We start from the raw sequence: 22418 nt of genomic DNA, 5'->3' as shown, positions 1-22418 counted from the left end.
TCAAGTTTCCAATTAGAAAATTATGCCAAATAGCATTAATTCAATTTTTTCGCAGATTTTTTTTAATTGTTTAACATAGACAGTTTAATTGTTTAAAAAATTACCACGTTAGAAAAAGTTGTTTTAGACAAAACAAATAACGTTGTCATGGTAACTGATTTACTGTACCATGTACTAAAAAGAACAAACGTATTTTGTCTTTTTTCAATGTTAATTTCTCATACAAATATGGAACGATTTAAAATTTAAATAAAATACGAAGTATTAAATTGCAGTTTTACTAGTTCTTGGTTATTTTAAATTGAACGTGAACGGATTGCGAGATTGTAAAACTTAATTTCCGGAACTTTCCAGCAAAAACTGGCAACAACAACACGGCAAGTGCAATTGCAAATTTTATTTTTCGTTCTGAAATTATGTTAACAAAAATTTACATAAAAAATATTTGTAAATAAATACAGTGTCATTTTTTTAAGTAAGTAAATGTGTCATTTATTGCTTCAGTTACATTACACGTTATTAATGTCAATATCTAAAAGTAACAAACACAAATGACTTTAATTATTTTCTGGGCCATGGCAACGACTAAAATTTGTTTTCGAACGCAAATGTAAATGACTATAAATACCACGTTTATTTATTTTTTCTTCAGTCATTTAACTATCCGTTACTCCATTGCTTTAGTTTTGTGTATGATAAATTATATATTTTTAATGTCTATTTGTTCAGAGAACTGGCGTTGGCACAATCCTAAATAAATGTCTAAATATATTAACCGTTGTTGGATAATCTGCACGTAATTAGTGTAAGAGTGATAAATATTTGGAATATACTTTTGATGTATACGCTTACTTCATGATTTCGTGATATAAAAGAAATTCTTTTGTGATCAAAATGTTGTCACGAAGTACACAATGTAACGAAATGGACATAAAAGCGCGTCCTTACTGCCAATGTTGGGTTAAGAAGGAACCTGTACAATGGAAGGAGTTAAGCAAATGTTCATGTGGCGAGGAAGTTGATGGTAAGAAAGATTTGTATTTCATTATATATTTGGTGGCGCATTATCGAAAAAAAACACTGATTACTATTTGGTACTTTTGTTTTTAAAGGCAGAAAATAGCTGTTTTGTTGAAAACAGCTGTTACTAGGAATTTGCACTCTTTACTATTGTAATTAAAAGTGACGATTTTATATATACTGTGTGTGTAATCTATTATACGACGACTTTTTTTCTATTTTTCAAATCGATTTCAAAACTACCCTCGAATTTTGTCAAATAAATATTTATAACTATCTTATTGTCTTTTAGTGTTTGAATGGAAATGGGATAAACCAGAATCCAGAAGCCAAGTTGTGATGAGTGAAGATGGAAAGCAGGTTACGTTCCATCCTTACTACAGTTCTGGTACAGCTGCAGTGCGTGGGGAGACTCCGATGGTGCACAACAATCATTACTACTGGGAAGTCAAAATGCTGTCTGAGACCTACGGCACTGATATTGTAAGTATTCCTTTCTTTTGATGACTTATTAATCAATATAAAACTTGTTATTCTAACAATGTTTTCAATGTAGGATTTTTCGTTTCATACATGTTTTAACTGTCTCAAATCTCCATAATCCAATAAAATTGCCTTTGTGGACACCTTTTGTATCAATCATATTTATTAGATAAGTAGTAAAAGTAGCCTATCTGTTCATCCAGACTATGTTTTACCAAGCCAAATTTCATCAAGATCAGTTGTGGTGTTCTGGAGATATCTTCTTACAAACTTAAAAACATCCATCCATCTAAACTTTAGCATTTATAATATAAATAAGATTAGAACTAGAATAATTAAACAAGATTATTTACTTCTAGAATATCAATAATTATTAAATATAATTAACTAAGATTACATAAGAAATAATTAAGAGAGTATTATTATATCATAACAATATTGTTTATGTATTGCTTTTGGTGATAAGCATAGATTTTCCTTCTTGGAATTATGTCATATTGAATATGAATAACTAAATTTAATTTTAATTAAGATACATAATGTTTCTAGACTTCAGTTATATTTTAAGGTGTTAAATACAAAGTTACATGTTCTATACAGTGCAGGGGTTTTCAACCTTTAAGCAATTTTAATCTAACTAAATTATTATATTAAACATCTCTATGAAGTTAGGAAATATAAATTGTTACTGTAATTTTTTTATAGTAAAAGAAAGCAAAGAATAAATTAAAATGGCTGATTATCTTACATTAGTTGTGTTTATTTATGATTTCATTAGGTATGTCCACATTTTAAATTTTTGGGACAAAATCTTATCGAAAATTTGGAATTAAACAGTTTTGTACGTAATTTTTAAATCACATGTTAGCATGCTTATTGTTTGTACTTTTGATATAACGACAGTCCATTGTGAAGGTAATATGAACAGCTTGATGTTTTCCTTTCTGGTTATTAACGTCACAGAGTTCCTGTAATGTTTTGCATCGGTATTAATGTGAATAAGTGATTACTTATGCAATTTATAATTGTAAAGACTTTGAAAGAACAGAAATATCTTTAAAAATTCAAGTTCACTTTGGGAGATTTTTTTACCATAAAACGAAAATTTAATGACAGAAAACTGATCAAAGACAAATAGTCTAATCAAAGTTGTAAGCTTTTTAAAGTAACAATGAATTATGTTATCGGACAGTTTCGTTGTGTCTATTCTAAGCAATTTACATGGTGTGAATTATTAAATATTTACTTAATCGTATCTATTTATTAAATAATGTAGATGCGAAATCGTGAAAAAAGAATATTACAATACTCATAGTTGCTGATCAATAATTTTGCAAGGGCGTGGAGCGCTCGCTCGGGACGAGGTCGACGTTGAGCTGTACACTTGCGTAAATCAATGTTTACCTTTTGATAGAACTTTATACTAGTGATGCAACGGAAGTGTCTTAGCGGAACCAGAAACGGAAACAGATGTCAAAAATAAATTTTAGCAGAAACGGAAACGGAAGCGGATGCGGAAACAGAAGTGTAAATAATATGAAAAAAAAACATATTTACATTTTTTTTTGGTAAAAACAGTTTGTATTTGTTTTTAATTTATTAAGGCATTGGATATCGGTGTCCTTTAGCCTTTAATGTATGTATTTTTACTGTGCTGCAATAAGTTAATATATGTGTTGACAAACGGAGGCTTTTAAATATTAAAACCATTTTACAAATATATTTCTTTATTAATACATTCACTGCTGATCACTCGGATCCGAGTGGGCAGAGCTATTAGTAGCACCGCCTCCCCCTCGGATCCGAGCCAGGCGCCCGTTCACTTTGTAGTAGCCAGTAAGCCGCCGGCGTTTGAAGCGAGTCCATGTTGCTTTGTGTGGCCACTCTGGCGATATAGTCAACTAACGAAAATGAGTATTAGTTTCATTCTTACAGTGTTATAGTGATTAGTACCACGTTCGTACTGAGGCAAACATACAAATATCTTGTATCACATGAAGCTAAGGCTGAATTTAATGTTATGTATGTATATTTTTTAAATATATATATATATATATATATATGTGTTCTGTATGTGTATGTACGTGTGTGTGTGTATACGTTTATGTTTATGTGGGTGTGTATGAAATTTTACAAGATCTTGAACCGAGAAGATAAAAGCTGGTTTTGATTAGTATCCTTACATGTTTTACTCAATATTCTGGAATTTGATGAAAAACTTGACTTTGTCAAAATCTTGTAACATATTAGTACACAGAAATGCAATCGTGGAACAAATATCTACATATTAGTAAACTAAACCATTGCCATCCCTAGCGCTCAAAATGATGATCCCTAGCGCTCAAATACAAAAAACATTATTAATTTATCTATATGTTCAAACACTCCCAGATATACTAAATAAAAATTCAGCATAAAAAGTTTTGGCTCCCAGCTGTTACCTTATTTTTTATTTTGTAAACAGTGAATGTGTTAAGTATCAAAAACACCAAATCTAGATTAGAAAAAGATATAATTATTAGGCACTTGACTTGGTTCGAATCCCGCTATGTACCAATGTGTTTTTCGATTTAGATATTTACATTTTTCCGACGTTCCTACGGTGAAGGAAAACATAGTGATGCTGCCTGCACATATCTGAGAAATTTAATGATATGTGTGAAGTCAACCCGCTCTGGGCCAGCGTGGTTGACTATGGCCTAGTCACCCCTAATTTGGGGTAGGCTCCGAGCCCCTCAGTGGGGATGTAGAGTGAGCTAATGATAATAATGATGATGATATATTACATGATTATCACTTATTCAAAAGTACATTTAATAACTCGTAAGTATGAAATAGTCACATTTTGCCAGTTGTCAAATTTTATATGGACAACTAGACAGTTTACTCCAGCAAGAGAAACTGATTGTTTCAAACAGCAGCAGAAAATATTACGCGCTTAAATTCACGAAAAAGTACGTAAACAAACAAATGCGACAAGTGCCGAAAGGCCGCGCACGGACTGCGCGTCTCGCGCCGCGCATTTGGATCTCTCAGCCGTCATAAAGTTCCGTTTTATCTCCGTTATAAAAGTTGCGGAAACAGAAGCAGAAACGGATGTTGAAAAGCACGCGGAACTTCCGCATTTGCGGAAACGGAAACAGACATCCGTTGCATCACTACTTTATACATGTTTCAAGTGTACAGTCACGAACACTAATAACTTATTATAGAAGATGTATCCGAGTTTGGTAGATATTAAAGCAAATTAACAAGTACTTTGTACTAATCTATATAATTAATAAAATTCAGTCTGTATGTAATATTGAAAACAAAATCTTTCAAATTAAGTATTTTTTTTACTTGTAAAAAAAAAAAAAGTTGCTCAAATTTCAAAGACTTATGGTATATTTAGTATATATTAGTAATTATGATCTTTATTTCGATGTTAATTCGAAGATTGCCCACATTTCGGTCGTCTACGGATATACACACAAACTTGTTTATGTACAATAGGTATGACGAACGAATTCAATATAATGTTTTTTGTGTTCAGATGGTGGGCGTAGGTTCGGGCAAGGTGCCGGAGTCGCAGTACACATTCACGTCGCTGCTGGGCCAGGACTCGGAGTCGTACGGGCTGTCGTACCTGGGCCCGGTGCGGCATGACGCGGCCGAGGTGCATGGTTCAGCCGGCTTCTGCCGCGGCAGCATTATCGGCGTACGTCTCGACATGTGGGCCGGCACTCTGGAGTTTTTCATCAATAGACAGCCACAAGGTAACTATAATTAGAGTACAAAAAGGCACACTGATCTCTATAATTCACTAGACAGGCTACAAGCCGTGGTATTCTGTGCCAATTTGATTTTCGCCATTTTGATTATGGCAGTAGCTATTGGTAGCGGTGGTGACGAAATATAATTAACTAACAGATTCGCTTTTAAGTCTGAACGCCGCAAAAGCTGTAACTTCCAAGTAGCGACGTATCCAACGATTTTTAAAGAGATCAGTGAAGTCCACCCATTGCTTTCTAGTGATGACCTGTCGCACCTGCGTATTTAGGTACCAAGAAAAAAGAGTCCCCTCTTTTTATTACCAATTGATGATTTTGTTAGTAGCTAGTCTCAAAGTTGTGAATACATTCAAGGTAATTCTTGCGCGTTTAATTCAGCACGGAAAAAATCTTCATGGCGTTTTTTTCCTTGCCATCCTTTTAATATAGGGAAAGGACAGGAAGGAGAAGTGAATTTGATGGAGGAGAGGTTGCAAGAGGAAATATCCTATTTCTGTGTGTCCCCTCCTCTATCGATTAAAGGTAGGCAATGCATCTGCAATTGCGGTAGTCTATGGACAGTTTTTATGCATATTCAGGTGACAATTTCTTAGTTTACCACCTTATGATTTAAAAAAAAAACATAATGTACGGTAATGTCAATATCCGTGTGGCAACTTCATAATAAAGCGTAATACTCCAAATAAATAGCTGTTGAACTTTGACATAAATTGATTCACTGTTTACGATAAGAGTGGCATTAACCTTTTGTGGCAGACGGCCGGATAGTGCGGTGACCATTCGTTTTATGTATCACGTGAAAAAAATAAAAACATTAATTTTTTATACGGAGTTTATTAAACTCTTATCGTTTTTAAGTCGTATCAAAGTAGGTAAAAATGTGCATTATATAAACCCTTATCCTTCACATCGTAACAAGATTCTGTACGCAGAGACGGTGCTTTAAAATGTAAACTAAGTGTTTCCCTTAGTAATAATTAATAGTAGTTAAGAAAATATAATTATGTAGGGTTATATGAGAGTGTTACTATCTTTAATTGACTCTCACAGATAGCGGGGTTACGTAACGTTCGCAGTTCATAACTACAACTGAGGACGAATAAAGGGCACTGTTATGTAAAAGTTGTTACTTTATCTGATAATCTTTAACTTGTCTATGCTCTTCTCATAAGCTACAGTCACGTTATGTGTCAAAGGTGATATATTACTACCTTATTTTTATGTCACGATTTTACTTTTTCATCTACTTTGAAATGTCATCATTCATCATACTAAAATATCGTTATGGCAAAATACTTTGAAAATTAACAAATTGGAAACAATAACTTTTCTTAGAAAAGAATTATGAACTGACTGAATACGCTATTTGACGTCATCGTTCACGTTCACGTTCACGATGCGCGAATTGATCGATCAGACTTCTATTAATATAATGCTACCTACTGCATACTACGTTACGTCTCGTATTCCACCGTCAAAATACTTGTATTAATTACTAAATTCATTTTACTGTTAATCAATTTATTAAGTGAAAATTAAAATAAATATCGATAGGTCCTATGTAAAGGGGCCAAAGTAACAAATTGATGATTTTTACTTTTTTTTAAAAGCTACCTCTTTGTTTATTTAAATACATGCATTAAACAAAATACATATTTACAAGTGTAAATCTTAATTTTTGCTTAAGTAAGACAAATGCGGCCTATTTTCATATACAGTTGAAACTTTGAGAGCCTCTCCCGAAACGTTGTCAATTTGCACATTGACCTTTATTCGTAGGAGCCAACGATTTAACACGGAAACTGTACATTTTTCGATACAGAAAAGCTACCCCATGCGTTATTTGAGACCGTAAAGACAAAAACATCTTCATCCATCCATTCATACATTCGTTTGTTGATTTATGTGTTTAAGGCGTATATATCTACAACCTGCGTCGTCACGAGGAGCTGTACCCAATGATTTGCTCGACTGCGGCACAGTCGACCATGCGGCTGATATACGCGGCGTCCTGGCGCGCCTCGCTGCTGGTGGACGCCGCTAAGGTGCTGGCGTCCAGCGTCGCCGTGCGTCCACATCTGCGTCTGCCGCCAGGACTCTGGAACACGTTCAAGTCGCATTTCTGGCTGACGCTGCCCACTGAAGGTGAGATAGAAAGTTATTTTTTTTATAATAATTTCTTTGTTTTTTCCAAATTTATGGTTCTTACGTATAGGAGCGGAATTGTAGCTTAAATATTTCTTCAATTATTATATCAATGGGTTTAATTTGTAATTTTCAATAATTTAAAAAACGATTTTTTTTTTGCTTAATTTTAGAAAATTTTAGACTAAATAGTATGGCACAAATTAATCAACTTAAATATAAATGAAATGGCATTTAAATGTTTGTTTGCTATTTTTAATAAAGATTAACATGACATTGTGTAAAGTTAGACTTTTTGACTTGGGGCAGTTTACGTAGGAGCTATTAAAATATCGAAATACACAAAATAGTAGGTTTTTTTATAATAAAAAGTATTTTTTTTCTTCAATAATTGCAGCGAATGTAATCTCTGTGTTTAATTGGACTGTGAACCCGTGGTTGGTTGATATTTAAAAACAAATTGACAAACCAAAACAAATTAGGATATCAGTAAAACTTTATTGTTTACCAAAAAATGACCAGGCGACAGTTATCTGTGAACTAGATTGATTTAAATAGTAAACATATATTTTGTTGTGTGAAAATATATATTTTTTTAATGTTTAATTAAAGTTTAATTATAGTTGTGCGATCAATATGTTTTGATAGCTTTATCTATATATATAAAAGAAAGTCGTGTTAGTTACACTATTTATAACTCAAGATCGGTCGAACTGGTTTAGCTGAAAATTGATGGGGAGGTAGCTTAGAACTAGGAGACGGACATAGGAACTTTTTTATCTTTTGTGTGCATTTTTTTTATGCCGCGCGGAAGGAGTCGCGGGTAAAAGCTAGTTTTTTTATAAAATAAAAGATCTGTTAATCAAAGATTTTTGCTGGTGATGATAATTTCAGTGGCCGATGACAAAGATGGCGAGTCGTCTACGTCAAAGGAAATAAGGATAACGCCCACTGTAAGTTTACACTATATTTCAGCATGCACAAAAAAAAAAACTTTATTAATGCTAACAGGATTTGCTTTTAAAGCATGTGTAATGCCAGTATTTTTTTATATAGCTATTGAAAAAATTTATTATCTACATAAAATATAACAAATGTCACTAAAATGTTTCACTTTATTACCATGAAATTTATGTTATTTTGAATGTAGGCAGAAAGCTTGTGGTTTGCTAACAAAAGAGTCGCTGAGATGATGTGACATAACATTTTTCTTTAAAAACTGTAAGAAATCTGAATGCTATTCCACGTTCCGTCTAAATAGTGTGGTGCCGGAGGCCTAATTTTAGTCTTTCCCTTCCTACCTTTTTCTTATGGGAATGGGAAGTGGATTTGATGGAGGTGTTGCATAGGAAGGGGAAATATTCTCTTTCTGCGAGTCCTCTCTTCTGTCGATCAGAGGTAGGCAGTGCATCATAAATTGCGGATGTATATGGGCAGCGGTAATATCTTTTAACAGTTTTTTGGAATATAATAAGAAAAATGTCAAACGTATATTTCTCTTTTAAATAAAGGCCATAAAGTTACCAAAAAAAAGTTTATTTAATAGTTACTTATATTTAATGTATAACGTAAGTATATCTGGACAAAAAGTCACATGTGTAACAGTTGGTTTCTGAGACCAAAATCTCTGTATAAAACATATCGTCATCTCTGTCATTATCTTTGACAAAATAGAGATAACAATATGTTTGAAACAGTCATTTAGACAGAAACCCACAGTTAATGGAATAAGTGAAGTAACAATGCATGTTGTTTGTTTCTTGCTCTTTGTACTTGTGGTATTGTTTTACTTATTTTTTTTTTATTCAAAAGCATTATAATAATAATAATACCTAATAATTTGTATGTAATATAAAATTAAAAGACATTGCAAAATTAATACACTATTCGTACACTTTTGCGTTCAATATTTCAAAACTTCTAAAGGATTTTACTCAGTTCTATGGTTTGTTGCATGAGAACGTTAAATGTTGTGACTTCTACATTATTGATTACCCTTCATACACAATTTGTCCATCATATTCAATCCTTACATACCCAGGGTTCATTTTACACTCATCTTTCATAACCATTGTACTGTGAAGACAGCCTCGATTTTCAACATGTCAGTGTTTACTCCCATTTGTCGTTACATTGCAAAAGATTTGCTTCCAAATTGAATTGAGTTATACGAAATACATATTGGACAATTCGTTAGTAAATGTTTTGCTTTGTGTTTGTAACCCTGGCGTATGTTCCCCAGGGTCAGGGTCAGTCTGGTCCCCGCAGCCGCCGACGCAACTGGCTGATGCTGCCGCGCACCACTCCCTTCATGCGTCAGATCTTGTTATGACATCAACGCAACGCTCCGCGTCAGTCTTTCCTCACACAATCGCTAATGTACGGAGAGATTGCCTGGCGCGTCGACAGAGATAGATATCAGGAGTAAAAGACATCCCTTTGTTGATAAAGAACATGGGTTTAAGGACTTTGAGGGTCTAATTAAATTGGACTCGTATAGTGTTTTTGACTTGTCACAACTTTAGTGTTTCGGTGTGTTAGTTAGTGTTTTTTTTTTTTAATATGATGGACGATCTTGCTATTTAACCTAATTTTGTGACATATTTAATGTTTTCTTTAAGTTTAAATGTGTGTTTTCAATTTACTAGTAATTTTCTAAAGAAACCTGGGTTAGATTTTAAGGTGATTTACTTCTGTTATTTTTCAGATTTCCTTGATACTGTAAATGCTAACTAGATTGGTTTTGTATACAATTACTACTGTTGACATGTTCACTAATAAAAATTACCTCAAAAAATTTCTAAACCGAATTGAAATGTTTAAAATGTTTGACTTAGTATTTTTTTGATGTTTTTGGTATAATATTCAAATAATTTCGATGTAAGTTTCAATGTTTAGATAAGATTAAAATTAATATATTTCTATCATCTTTTATTTTTTTAATGAAAATTTCTTCAGATGACGCCATTTTGGTATATCACAAAATCATAATTAGTACACATATTTTGTAACAATTGAAAAAAGTAATAACAGTATAATAATTTTATAACATCATAGTTGTCGCCTTCGACTCAGTTCGCGCGCAATTAAAAAAAAACTTATTAGTCTATGTTCTTCCAGACTATGGTCTACATCTGTGCTAAATTTTAGCGAGATCCATGCAACCGTTCCGAAGATACCTTCTAACAAACATACATCCATCCATCTAAACATTCGTATTTATAACATTAGTAAGATTTCTAGTAACACAATATCTCGATAGGACGACTTTACATACATTCATACATATGTCAAAATGTATATCCATACACTAGCAAAAGTATATGTATTTTGAAAGTGCAAATTTTGCCAATGCTTTCTGCCTACTCTATATTATACAGCTTTACGACATGCTTGCGTGTCTCGAACATATCAGTTCCTTAAAGATTTATATATTTTACGACTTATATCTAAATATTGTAAATAGCACTTCTACATAAAATTTTCATCAACTAACTTCTACATATAGGTATTAAATTATGTTACATTTAGCGCTAAAGCTATTTATAGTCACTAATTTTCTAAGTAGCATATCGATGGGTCCTATGTATAAGGGTCAAAGTAATAAATTGATGATTTTTACTTTTTTTATGTTAAAAGCTACCTCTTGGTTTAGTTAACAATATGCACCAAACATAATACATACAGGTGTAAATGTTTTTTTGCTGAAAAAACCGCCTACGCATCCTATTTTCCCATACGGTTGAAACTTTGAGTCTCTTCTGAAAAGTTATCAATTTTCATATTGGCCGTTATTCGTAGGAGCCATCGATATTTTGAGTTACCACTGTAGAAAAACTTGTACACGCATATTTATAAAGTGTGGCAACACAAACAGTTTGATACACGTTCATATACATTTTCAATGGTAGCAACATATTGGAACGAAGTTCCTTATCGCGCGTTGTGAAAGGGGGCTAGACGGAAAAAATTCTTACGAAAAGTTGTCACGACACTTTTTGCTATAGTAAGTATGTTAACGACGAATGAGCACTACTTCACCATGGCAACGACGTGACAATATATAACGAAAATTCATAGAAATAAAATTTACTTCTTGTGAAGACTTAAGTTTTTTATTCATAGAATAAACATTGGTTCCTTCACTAATTAATTGAAAGGAACTTCGTTCCATCCGGGTGTCCCAACACACCTCTCAAGTTTTTTTATCTGTAATTTGCATTATATTTATAATCTACATTATTTTTTCCAGCTGTCGGAATTCTTCAGCAGCCAGTACATGAATGGTTTTTACGTCGACAACGTGGAGAGGGACTATCGTATTGTTGTATGGCAATGAAAATATTATCTACATACAAATATATTTTTTTAGAAAATTTTAGCCAACTTTTTTAGAAAACCAATTAGTGTTCACTGTCTTACTTAGTTCCATAGATTTCTTATACCAAACTGTTTCCTCATAAAAATTACGCAAAAGGTCTCTTATTGACCATTAACAATTTTGTGTGCGGCCGTTAGTAATGTCGAGGCTACCCGATTAGATCTACAAAATAAGTTATTAAAGTTACTACCCGTGTAAGATAACATGATGTCAATATTATATTCCGCAATGCTCTGTTGTCTCTGTAGTGAATATCTATGCCATAATGTATTGATCTCGTTAGATTTATTTCAAAACGTTTTAGTAACAAAACAGTCATTGTGACGTCATCGTTCTTAGATCTCAGGTTTTTGTGCACGGGTAGTACAGTAAATCTTCATATTGACATTGTGCAAATTTTATAATCTGACTCTAGTTATAGCAAGATAACAGACGACTTCCACCGGATTTAGGATCAATATTGCTATATTTAAAAATTAAATATAGCTATGTCTGTAGTTATAATAAGGTGTATTTTATAATGCATCAAAGTTGATATACGTATTTACATCAAACTTCAAATATACATAGTAATTTCACTAAGTATTTGAATTGATCATTTTACAATGATTGTTTTTCAGAATTGTAGGTAGGTTTTATTGATAGTTTTTATTAGACAGGTTAGTTATATGTTAGTAAAAGACATTAACAAATAGTAACATAGGCATATAAATGAATTTGGAATATGAATTTTATTGTTTGCTATTTTAAAGTGATAATTAAATCTATTAAAAAAAATTCGGGTAAAACTTATTCAAAAAATGATGATTTTAGATCTAGATTATGTATTTCCATAAATGGATATCGTATTAAGATTTATGCTTTTTGAATAAAATGAATAAAAAGTAAGAAATGTTTCATTTCTAGTCCACTCCAAAACTGCATTTATATTTTAACCCACAATCCTCATCAACTAGATACTAAGCTATCTATAAAGCAAGTATTAAAAGATTCTGAGTGCGGAAGAGTTAAAACTTTCTAAAACTACTATTTTGGTAATATTAAAAATGTAAGGAAATCGCAACACTAAGAAACGTCAAAACTTCTTTGACTAATCTGTCAATGTCAGTTTACGTCATCCTGTGGATTAGTGAAGGTGTATTGCTTAAGATTTTATTCCTTGTTTTTATTCAATTAAATCCCTATAAATACACTAGGCTTTTTAAACGAAGCTGCGGCAGTTTCCTAAAGTTCTTTGTTAAAAGTAATAATCCAATCGGAAAAGTAGTAAAGATGACTAGCCATGTAAGTATGTCGCATCTTTTAAATTAATTGCTACTCATGAGTAAGGGACGCTCACTTTTTCTGGGCGGGTCCCTAACGTTATAGAGAGCATTTGAATTATTTTAGTTTGAAATTTGAATGTAGCACACTTTTATAATGATAGTTGATGTTACCTAAAATGTTAAATAGTAAATAGATGTCCAAATATAAAGTTTTTCGGTCCAAAAGGCATCTGTTTTTTGTTATTAAATAACTAGAGCGTGAGACTTATCTGACGCGACACTTTTTATGTTCATGTTTTCAATTTGAATGTAGACTGGGTATCAAATTTGACCAACAAGAATCCTGTTTAACTGCGATAAATACATTTTACCGTTCCATGATTACAATTCAATATCAATTAAATAAAATATAAGCTGTGTTATTTTGTTAAATGTGACAATTGACAATTATTTATTATAAATGTGCTGGATAGGTAGCTTAGAATGAAAGTTTTTCCTTATTTAAAAATTAATGAGCCTTTCAGCCTATGCAGTGGTAACTGGACAGGGTATAGAGATCAGTGGTTATTGATCTTGTTTATGCCAAGATAGTTTACAGATATGCATATAAGAATAAATATTTTATTTATATTAGATTTAATATGTTAAAACAGTTGCTTACAAAATAATAAAAATATTGTTTAACCTACATCCTATATCTTAGCGTGAACCAACTGTAGTGGGAGTCCCCAATTTCAATGCAATGGAAGATGCGGCAGCCCTGCGCGCTGCTATGAAGGGCTTTGGTACTGATGAGCAAGCTATAATTGACATCCTCACTTCACGCTCCAATGCTCAGCGTCAGGCAATCTCGCAGGCCTTCACTCATGAATATGGCAGGGTATGTTACTAACTTTAACTCTTTTCATGTTATATACTATATAAAAAGCATATAACAAATGTGTCGTTTACATATTTGCTTTTACATCATACTCATAGTGATCAATCATCTACTCACTTCTTCAAGGATATGTTTCATACATCTATCTAACAAACATGTTTTAAATGTTTAGGTACTTTGTTAGCTCTTTTGTTTCTAATAAATCTCTCTTAAATATTTTTTTTAAAATAAAAAACAACTTTTTTTTTACGGTACCAATCAATGCTTTCTGGGTCACTGGGACAATTTGAAGGTGTGACCTTCGCCAATGCCTCCAAAGCACACATCTATATCTATATATATAAAAGAAAGTCGTGTTAGTTACACTATTTATAACTCAAGATTGGTCGAACTGATTTAGCTGAAAATTTATGGGGAGGTAGCTTATAACTAGGAGACGGATGTAGGAACCTTTTTATTTTCTGTGCATTTTTATTATTCCGCGAGGACGGAGTCGCGGGTAAAAGCTAGTATAATAATAATATAAATGAAGGTTTATATTCTGTACATATTTGAACACATGTTTTATTGCACATTTCGGTACATTTTGATATGTTAGAATCTGAAGTGCATAGTTATAATGATGCTAAACAAAGATAGATGTATATTTTAACTTAGTGTATGTTAAAAACTATGAAGACTGGTTTATCATGACTCATATCAATTATACTCTATCATTAGTGCATGGTGAATGAAGGTCGCAATTTTGATGTGATTGTTTATCTATGAATTTTATAACAAAAGCTCTTTAATACAGTTTTTTTCCATCATCTAAGTCTATTAATATGTTTTATGTAAGTAGAGATAAAAATTAGCCCTGTTTTGTAGCACTTTAGTAATTATTTGGATGATCTGGAACAAAAATTGATATTTTAAATCTATTTTTCGCTCTTATTAAAGTGGCATAATCTAGAAGGGGTTGATTACTGAAAGTGATAAATCTTGGGGGTCAAAAACCTATTATACCAAACTAACATAGAATTGGCTAAGACTTTCGCCCGCGATTACGTCCGCGCGGAATTAAAAAAAACTTATCTATGTTATACAAGAGATCCGTTAAACTGTTTTCATGATTTGCAAAACAAACATTCATTCCTCCATCCATCCAAATTTTCGCATTTATAATATTAAGTATGAAGTCTATTGGTATTCTAGGATTTAATAGATGACCTGAAGTCAGAGCTGGGTGGTCACTTTGAGGACGTGATCGTGGCTCTGATGCTGCCCCCCGAGGAGTACCTTTGCAAGGAGCTCAACAAGTGCATGGATGGGCTCGGCACAGATGAGAGTGTGCTCATTGAGATACTCTGTACGCGCACCAAAAAGGAGATTGCTGACATAGTGCAGGCATACGAGAGATGTAAGAAATAGGCTATTATATATTATCAACTCTTATAAGTTCCCACCAAGTTCATCAGATTCAGATCTCTATACATCTATCGTTATCATCAGTTATACTTTTGCACTGAGGGGCTCGGAGTCTACCCTAAGTTAGGGGTGACTAGGACATAGTCAACCATACTGGCCCAGTGCGGGTTATGAACACATAATGTATTTGAGTATTGAGTAAAATTCTTGTCTGTCTTTATGTCTGTCTGTAAAGCAGCGTTTGTTCCGGGTAATCTCTGGAACGGCTAGACCGATTTTGACGGGACTTTGACTGGAAGGTAGCTGATGCACGCGGGCATGTTATAGGCTATTTTTTTTTAATTCCGCGCTGTCAATTTATATTGTTTATGAATTTGTCAGTGTATAACCGGCCGCTGGCGGAGCACATGTGCTCGGAGACGTCCGGTGACTTCCGCCGTCTTCTCACACTCATCGTCACTGTACGTATTGCTTCTAACCATTTCTCTATCGCAGTGTACGTCGCTATGACGTCAGCAAACATGTTATTCTGTTTACTTGTGTGCATGATTGTGTGTTTTAGTTGTAATTCGTAAGTCGATAAGTATGTATGGAAGTGTGTGTATGTAATTTTTTGTTGATATTGAAAATGTTTCATACAATAAAAGTATGACTTACCGTGGGTTTCTGAGATCAAAGTTCCTGTTTAAAGCATATATTTTGATAAAGATAATGACAGAGATGACGATATATTTTATGCAAAGATTTTGATGTCAGATCAGTGGTTAATTTGGAATAACACATTAACTAACAACATCTGGATATTGCTTGTGCATTGATTTTCTTTGCAAACTAATTTTACGTATGAATGAAAATCACTATGGATTGTTTGGGAATGAATTAAAACGAATTCACTAATATTATAATTGTGTGTGTTTGAAGAATAATCGACGTTTTTCGTATCACAAACTTTACTTTGCTTTTGCTGAGAAATCTTATCGCCCTCGTACGAACACACGCGTCTACATTATTTGTAATAAACCAAGATTTAGCGTCTCAAATCGTTTTTTATTTACTGATAAATAAAATGTGTAGAAAACACTATATGTGTAGTAGTGTGTGTGGTGCGAGGGAGGTAGAGTTCAGTACGAGGTGTGTATGTAGCGAGCCCCTCAGGGAGCGCGAGATGAGGAGGCGGGTGTGGATGCTGCGCGTGCGGCGGAGAGCGCGCAGCAGCTGTACGATGCGGGCGAGGCTAAATGGGGCACTGATGAGGAAGTCTTCAACAAGGTATGGTGGATGGATGGAGCAGTTTAAACTTGTTAATACATTTAACAGTGATTTAACAGATTTTAACAGTGACAGACCGGGTTGACGGGTGAAATACCACGACCACACAGAAAACAGGTGTCAAGTGGAAGCAATTCCGCGTGCAGTCTGATGAGTGTGGTCTCGTAGTCCATGTTCATTTCCCTCCTTTTCTCTCCCTTTTCTTATATAGAAATGATTTGGCGAAGGAGGGGACGCATAGGAAGGAGAAATATTTTCTATGCGTCTCTCTCCTCCGTCGAGTGAAGGTAGACAACACCTCTGCAATTGCAGATGTCCATGGGTAGCGATAGCTTCGCTATTACGGCGAATGATCTCACGCTCATTCGACACCTTTTAAGATAAAAAAAGATGTTCAAATATTGTCGTGATTTATAGATCTTGGCGCACGAGAGTTTTGCGCAGCTGAAGCTGATCTTCGAGGAGTACAAGAACATCGCGGGCCGCACCATAGAGCAAGCTATCAAGGCTGAAGTTGATGGTGAACTAAAAGACGCCTACTCTGCAATAGGTCAGTATATTATTGTGGTAGTCGCTGACTGTTTAAAAATAGGATGGATGAAATAAAACTAGAAATGTTTTACAGCATGTATTTTTTGAAGATCTTGGAAAAAATAGACTTTACAATGATAAACTGCATCAAGTGTCTAAAAGACTTTTTTAGTCATATTAATGGCAGTTAATTTTTTAATACAGTTGCTCAAAAAATGGCATATTGCAGGGACGTATAGAGTTTGGGAAGTGGACTATTACATACTCGTGCTTTTTCTTTACCTTTTCCGAATTCGTATGTTCTTTTTCCCAACTGTCAAAATAATGTCTATTAAAAAGAAAATACCAACCACGAAGTTTTTACAAAAAAAAAAGTTTTTATGATTCATGTAAATATTTTTAAAAAGAAGCTACTAATTTGTTTCAATATTAGATTTAATTATTTGATTCAATAAGTCGGTTTCATTTCTTTTCATGTCATTAAATTACATTTCATATCAATAAAAAAATGTAATGAAGACTTGGCACAGTTTCCTTTGCCTACACTACTTGGGTGAAGAAAACAAAAAAATCTTTGCTTATATTCTTTTAAGGTTGGCGCCATTTTCCAAAAAAAAAATGTTAGTTGAGTTTATTGTGTTTTTATTATCTAAATTGCTTCACTTTTCCGCGACTGTATTAAATATAGTTGTTCAGTAGACGTGCGGAACCGTCATCGTCATTACAACTTGTTCCGACTGTCTACAGTAGACAGTTGTCGTAACTCTTTGCAATTACGGGCTTTCTGTACTCGTAATGAAATATACTATAATAGATTCTTTTAAGTACAGATCATTAATTTCAGAAACAGTTTTTTTTTGGTAGTTTTGTTTCTATAGCGTGGTTTTATCATACAGCGAATGTGAGTAGGGTTCGCGTACTAACGTGTATTACAGTGGAGTGCGTGCAGAGCGCTCCGGCGTGGTTCGCGCGGAGATTGCGCGCCGCAATGCAGGGCCTCGGTACTGACGATACCACACTCATACGGGTCCTCGTCAGCCGCGCTGAGGTAGACCTCGCTGCCATCAAACGGGAATACGAGGCTCTCTATGACAAGACATTAGAGAGCGAGATCAGGGTACGTGGAAATGCGATTTGTGACGTCACATCGTAAGAGAAATGCTGGTTTTTATGGTAAAGTTTGTTCAACGAGGTTACTTCACAGTTATAGAGGTGAGTGTCAGCAGTTGTAGGTGTGGAGCGGCTGCTGTAAGAAGGTCTCCGTGTACGTTGCGAGGGTATGTAGCGGTGGGTGTTGTTACAGTGGAATGTGTGGAGAACGCTGCGGCATGGTTTGCGATGAGGCTGCGTGCGGCGACTCAGGGCGCGGGAACTGATGATGGCTGCTTGGTGCGAGTTATCTGCAGCCGCGCTGAGATAGATCTCAACGATATAAAGAAGGAGTACGAACGTCTTTATGATAAGACGCTGCAGAGCGATATAGAGGTTTGTACTCTATGGTTCTGTAACATGTTTTATATTCAAGTGACGTCACGGTTATTTAATTTAGTTAGCTTTAAAACGTGTGACGTTACAAAAAGAATATGAAATATGTTGCATGTTGATTTTTTTTTCAATCACAAATTTAACTGCTGATGGAATGATGAATAATTTAATTTTAAATGGCAACTTTTATGATTCACATATTTAGTTAAAATTTCTTATGTTATACGATTTATTTATATAAATTTATGCAATCCTCCCTTCATCAGTATAAATAGCACATTATAACAGCATGAAAGTATGATATTTATTATATTTATAAAAATTCCGTTGCTTTAGTAACGCTTTGTTTGTGTGACATTACTTTGATGTTTTTATTTTGTGCAATAACAATACATTGGTGTTTACATCGCGGCTGCCGGTGGCGGGACAGCAGGTGACAGTTTTTACTACAATTTTAGTCATATTTTAAGTTATTCTAGTAAATAAATAAGAATGTCAGTAGAAGCGAGCTAGGAAGACCCGAAATAAGAAATGTCAATGACAGATAACCTCTAAAGCTAATTATACTATGATTGTTAAGACATTCATGATCATCAGCTCACTATACGTCCCCACTGAAGTGCTCGGAGCCAACCCCAAGTTAGGGGTAACTAGGTCATAGTCAACTCTGGCCCAGTGCGGGTTGACTTCACACATATCTTTGAATTTCTTCTCAGAAATGTGCAGCATCATGATGTTTTCCTTCACAATAAGAACGTCAGATAAATGTACATATAGGATTTGAACCCAGCACCTGCAGATTGCAAGTGAAGTGTTTAACCCCTGAGCCACCGACACTCTTACCTTAAGACATTGGAGTTAATATATTTATCTTTGTCACAAGAATAAAGCTTTTTGATATATACTTTTATATATAACTATGCATTTATTAATATTTTAAAGTAAATAACAAAATTCTACCATCCAAAGTAAAAAAAAATGTTTATTTTTGGAAGGTGGATATAAATTGTAAGTTACTAATGTTGCCGCTTTCCCTTCACGCTCTCGCATGCATCGGTCACGGCGCTTGGCCTGTCGCCTGTCACCACAACAACCTGTCACATGTACCTGTCACCACTACAACCTGTCACCTGTCACGACAATAACAACGTGTTGTGTTGCGGCGCGCAGCAGGGCGAGACCTCGGGAGACTACAAGCGCGCTCTCGTGGCTTTGCTCGGACCGGCGTAGACTGAACGCTGTGAAATCCTCGTGCGAAGCTCCTAGATTTAATTCTACATAGACGAGTCTAATTTTTTATAGATTTTGTTTATATTTTGAGCAGCTCGTGTACACTTAGCTTCGTTTAGATTTACAAATACCCACCATTTCGTCCTTGTAACAGACTATAAAATATGAAGATATTTATTGTGTAGATTAAACATTTTTTAAATGTTTGTTGAAATATTTATGTGGAAGATCTGAATGCCTAATCGTAATGATATAAAAAGATATTTATAGAGTCAATTAATAAAATGAATACATTAATAATTATTTTTTGTGGAAAATAAAAAGTAATGGCACAAATTGAGTGTCTTCAAACATGAAAATGATTATTTTTGAGAATTATTCCTTGATTACTGCCTAGAAATAGAAAAAATATATATATTAATTTGTCTATAGTTAAGCGTAATTTGGAAAATGTTTGCATTCCAATATTCACGTTTTATATGATTTGCAATTGGCTTATTTCTGCTATTGTTGTTTTTAAATTAAATTTATATTTAAATGAAAATAAATGTTACAACAATTATTTATTTGTTTCATTCGTATTTTTGATATCAAAAACTATTATAAACAAACATCTATTATTGCAAATGATGTGGATTATTTTAGTTATGGAGTAATTACTGAAGCACTGGAGTCAAAATAAAACTTCAAATATGGACGTGAAACGTTTATTTGCTCACGAACCTAACAGCCATTAGTTAACTGCTAACAAATTGTATGCGTCTTCGAGCAAAGTTAATAAAAATACTTTGCAAATACAATGTCCAAGCTGAAATTTTTTAACGACATTATCCAAAAACATCGAACGAAAGGCGATTTTAAAAATTATACAAAGTTTAATGCAGTGCAATCTCTATCAAAGTCGAATTCTTCCAGCTTAAGTACATATTTGCTAATTGATACAAACACGTGGCAACTGCATAGAAAAAAAAATCGCAAACAAAACAAAAACAATTATATACTCTCACTACATTGCACTTAGTACATATAGAATACGGAAGCGGTCATAATTTTAATATATATAGTCAAAAAAACAAAGATATCTGAACCGATGAGGGCGCTGCTATCGCGGTTAGTTCCATCAGAATATATTAAAACCTACTTTAACATAGAAAAGCACGTAAAAAGAGGATTTAGTGATATTTTTTGAATTAGACAGAGGGGCGCTAGTGTGCAGTCATAATTTAGTTTGATTTATGCCCACAGATTCAGATAACCTTGTTGATTTATAAGTTTACATCACTAAATATAAAGGAACACAAGATATATGCAGAGCAAGGTCTACTAAAATACATATATGCACAATTTAATCTATGGTCCAAAAACAATATGTACACGATCACAGTGTCTATGGATTCCTCAATGTGATGTTCTGTCCATTATTTTAGTCTGTATACGACTGATTAATATGATTAATAAATATAATTACATGATAAGATGATATAATAGCGTAAATATATAAAATAATTTGTATAAGAGATCAGAATAGATGACTACTGAAGGTTTCTTATCACAAACATGCAAATGGCCGATTTTCTCACCGAACAAATTTACAAACACTAATTAAATAATAAAAATTGTGCAAAACATCTACGTACATTTTAAATCAATTCTAATCGTTTAATTGCGTCTAAATATTTTGAGTAATTAATTTTACTGGCAACCCTAATTTGCGTTTTACAATTTTCTCATACATTTCTGAGACTCGATGTCATACAAAAGCTGTCATAACATGAGTATACATAATTTATCTTTTTTTCTCCATTTTCTCTTTTACGTCATTCTGCATTTTCCCGCCAAAGAGTAGTCAAGCAAAATTGTTACAGATTAAAAAATTAAACTTAACTCACATCGGATCATAAAAATACAGAGTAAAATTGAGTAATTAATAATTTAAAATTCATTTTATATCCATTTAAAAAAAATCTATATACAAGAAAAATAGTTGAATGTTTCCCGGGTTGTTTGTTTTTTCGATATAAAAATTCCCGGGATCATAAGATTATCGACACTGATGGTTGAAGAACCAACAGCAACCAAAACCGCGCCACACATTTAACTAATTTTAATATATTTTCCATCATAATCCACCTGATGTTAACTGGCGTGGCTGTGGGCGGGGCAGTGGGCGGGGCCGGGGGGCGTGGCGTGTACATCAGTGGGCGGAGCACCCTCACTGTATATCAAGTCGGGCGCACAGCTCCGCCAGAGGCAACACTTGCTCGTCATTGAGCGCCGGCTGCTGCTCCGTCTTTGATTGCTCTCGTAGTTCTGTACATGAAACATATACCTTCATAAGTAACCAGAGTAATAATGCAATTATGAGTGTGATTATTGCACTAAAATTGTTTATTAGTCATTAAGTTAGGCTTTACACTAAGATAGACCATTTAACGACACTTCCGCAGTAGGCCATCTTTGTTGACTAAGGTCTAGACAGCCCTAATACTTCTAACTTAGGGTAGGTTTGTATTCCTCGGCTGGGTCATGTATAAAATTGTTTTTTTTTT

At 33.8% G+C, this 22418-nt stretch overlaps 3 protein-coding genes across 9 annotated transcripts in view; 2 read left to right on the top strand and 1 right to left on the bottom strand.

Moving 5' to 3' along the window:
• The first annotated feature begins 662 nt into the window (after positions 1-662).
• LOC106719326 (SPRY domain-containing SOCS box protein 3) lies at positions 663-12242 on the top strand. Of its 2 annotated transcripts, none has more exons than XM_045680563.1 (6): positions 663-1024; positions 1313-1503; positions 5039-5261; positions 7191-7421; positions 8316-8374; positions 11674-12242. In XM_045680563.1, the coding sequence occupies exons 1-6, from the start codon at positions 895-897 to the stop codon at positions 11758-11760; spliced, it is 921 nt and encodes a 306-aa protein (XP_045536519.1). In that variant the 5' UTR covers positions 663-894; the 3' UTR covers positions 11761-12242. The 2 variants fall into 2 exon arrangements, with proteins under 2 accessions (XP_045536519.1, XP_045536518.1); XM_045680562.1 differs by lacking the exon at positions 11674-12242 and adding an exon at positions 9664-9987.
• Positions 12243-12923: 681 nt separating this feature from the next.
• On the top strand, positions 12924-20074 carry LOC106707553 (annexin B10). Of its 6 annotated transcripts, none has more exons than XM_045680556.1 (8): positions 12924-13086; positions 13771-13947; positions 15142-15346; positions 15736-15815; positions 16498-16623; positions 17041-17173; positions 18458-18639; positions 19810-20074. In XM_045680556.1, the coding sequence occupies exons 1-8, from the start codon at positions 13075-13077 to the stop codon at positions 19867-19869; spliced, it is 975 nt and encodes a 324-aa protein (XP_045536512.1). In that variant the 5' UTR covers positions 12924-13074; the 3' UTR covers positions 19870-20074. The 6 variants fall into 6 exon arrangements, with proteins under 6 accessions (XP_045536512.1, XP_045536515.1, XP_045536514.1 ...); XM_045680559.1 differs by having other exon boundaries at positions 16510-16623; positions 19810-20073; XM_045680558.1 differs by having other exon boundaries at positions 19813-20073.
• A 988-nt stretch (positions 20075-21062) lies between these two features.
• LOC106719300 (amyloid protein-binding protein 2) overlaps positions 21063-22418 on the bottom strand; it is a 39901-nt gene continuing 38545 nt past the window's right edge. Inside the window, exon 13 of the mRNA XM_045680466.1 lies at positions 21063-22179. Coding sequence (XP_045536422.1) covers positions 22082-22179 — 98 coding nt within the window. The 3' untranslated portion in view covers positions 21063-22081. The remainder of the gene's footprint in view (positions 22180-22418) is intronic.

This window comes from Papilio machaon, chromosome 13, assembly GCF_912999745.1.
Source record: "Papilio machaon chromosome 13, ilPapMach1.1, whole genome shotgun sequence".
Lineage (NCBI taxonomy): Eukaryota > Metazoa > Arthropoda > Insecta > Lepidoptera > Papilionidae > Papilio > Papilio machaon.
The sequence above is the reverse complement of the archived record's forward strand: the minus strand, read 5'-3'. Positions and strand labels throughout refer to the sequence as shown.

Coding starts and splice junctions, on each gene's coding strand:
- LOC106719326 (XM_045680562.1), top strand. CDS start 895: ATGTTGTCACGAAGTACACAATGTAACGAAATGGACATAAAAGCGCGT. Junction 5,262..7,190: donor CATCAATAGACAGCCACAAG/GTAACTATAATT, acceptor TATGTGTTTAAG/GCGTATATATCTACAACCTG. Junction 7,422..8,315: donor GCTGACGCTGCCCACTGAAG/GTGAGATAGAAA, acceptor TGATAATTTCAG/TGGCCGATGACAAAGATGGC.
- LOC106707553 (XM_045680556.1), top strand. Junction 17,174..18,457: donor AGACGCCTACTCTGCAATAG/GTCAGTATATTA, acceptor GTGTTGTTACAG/TGGAATGTGTGGAGAACGCT. Junction 18,640..19,809: donor CGCTGCAGAGCGATATAGAG/GTTTGTACTCTA, acceptor TGCGGCGCGCAG/CAGGGCGAGACCTCGGGAGA.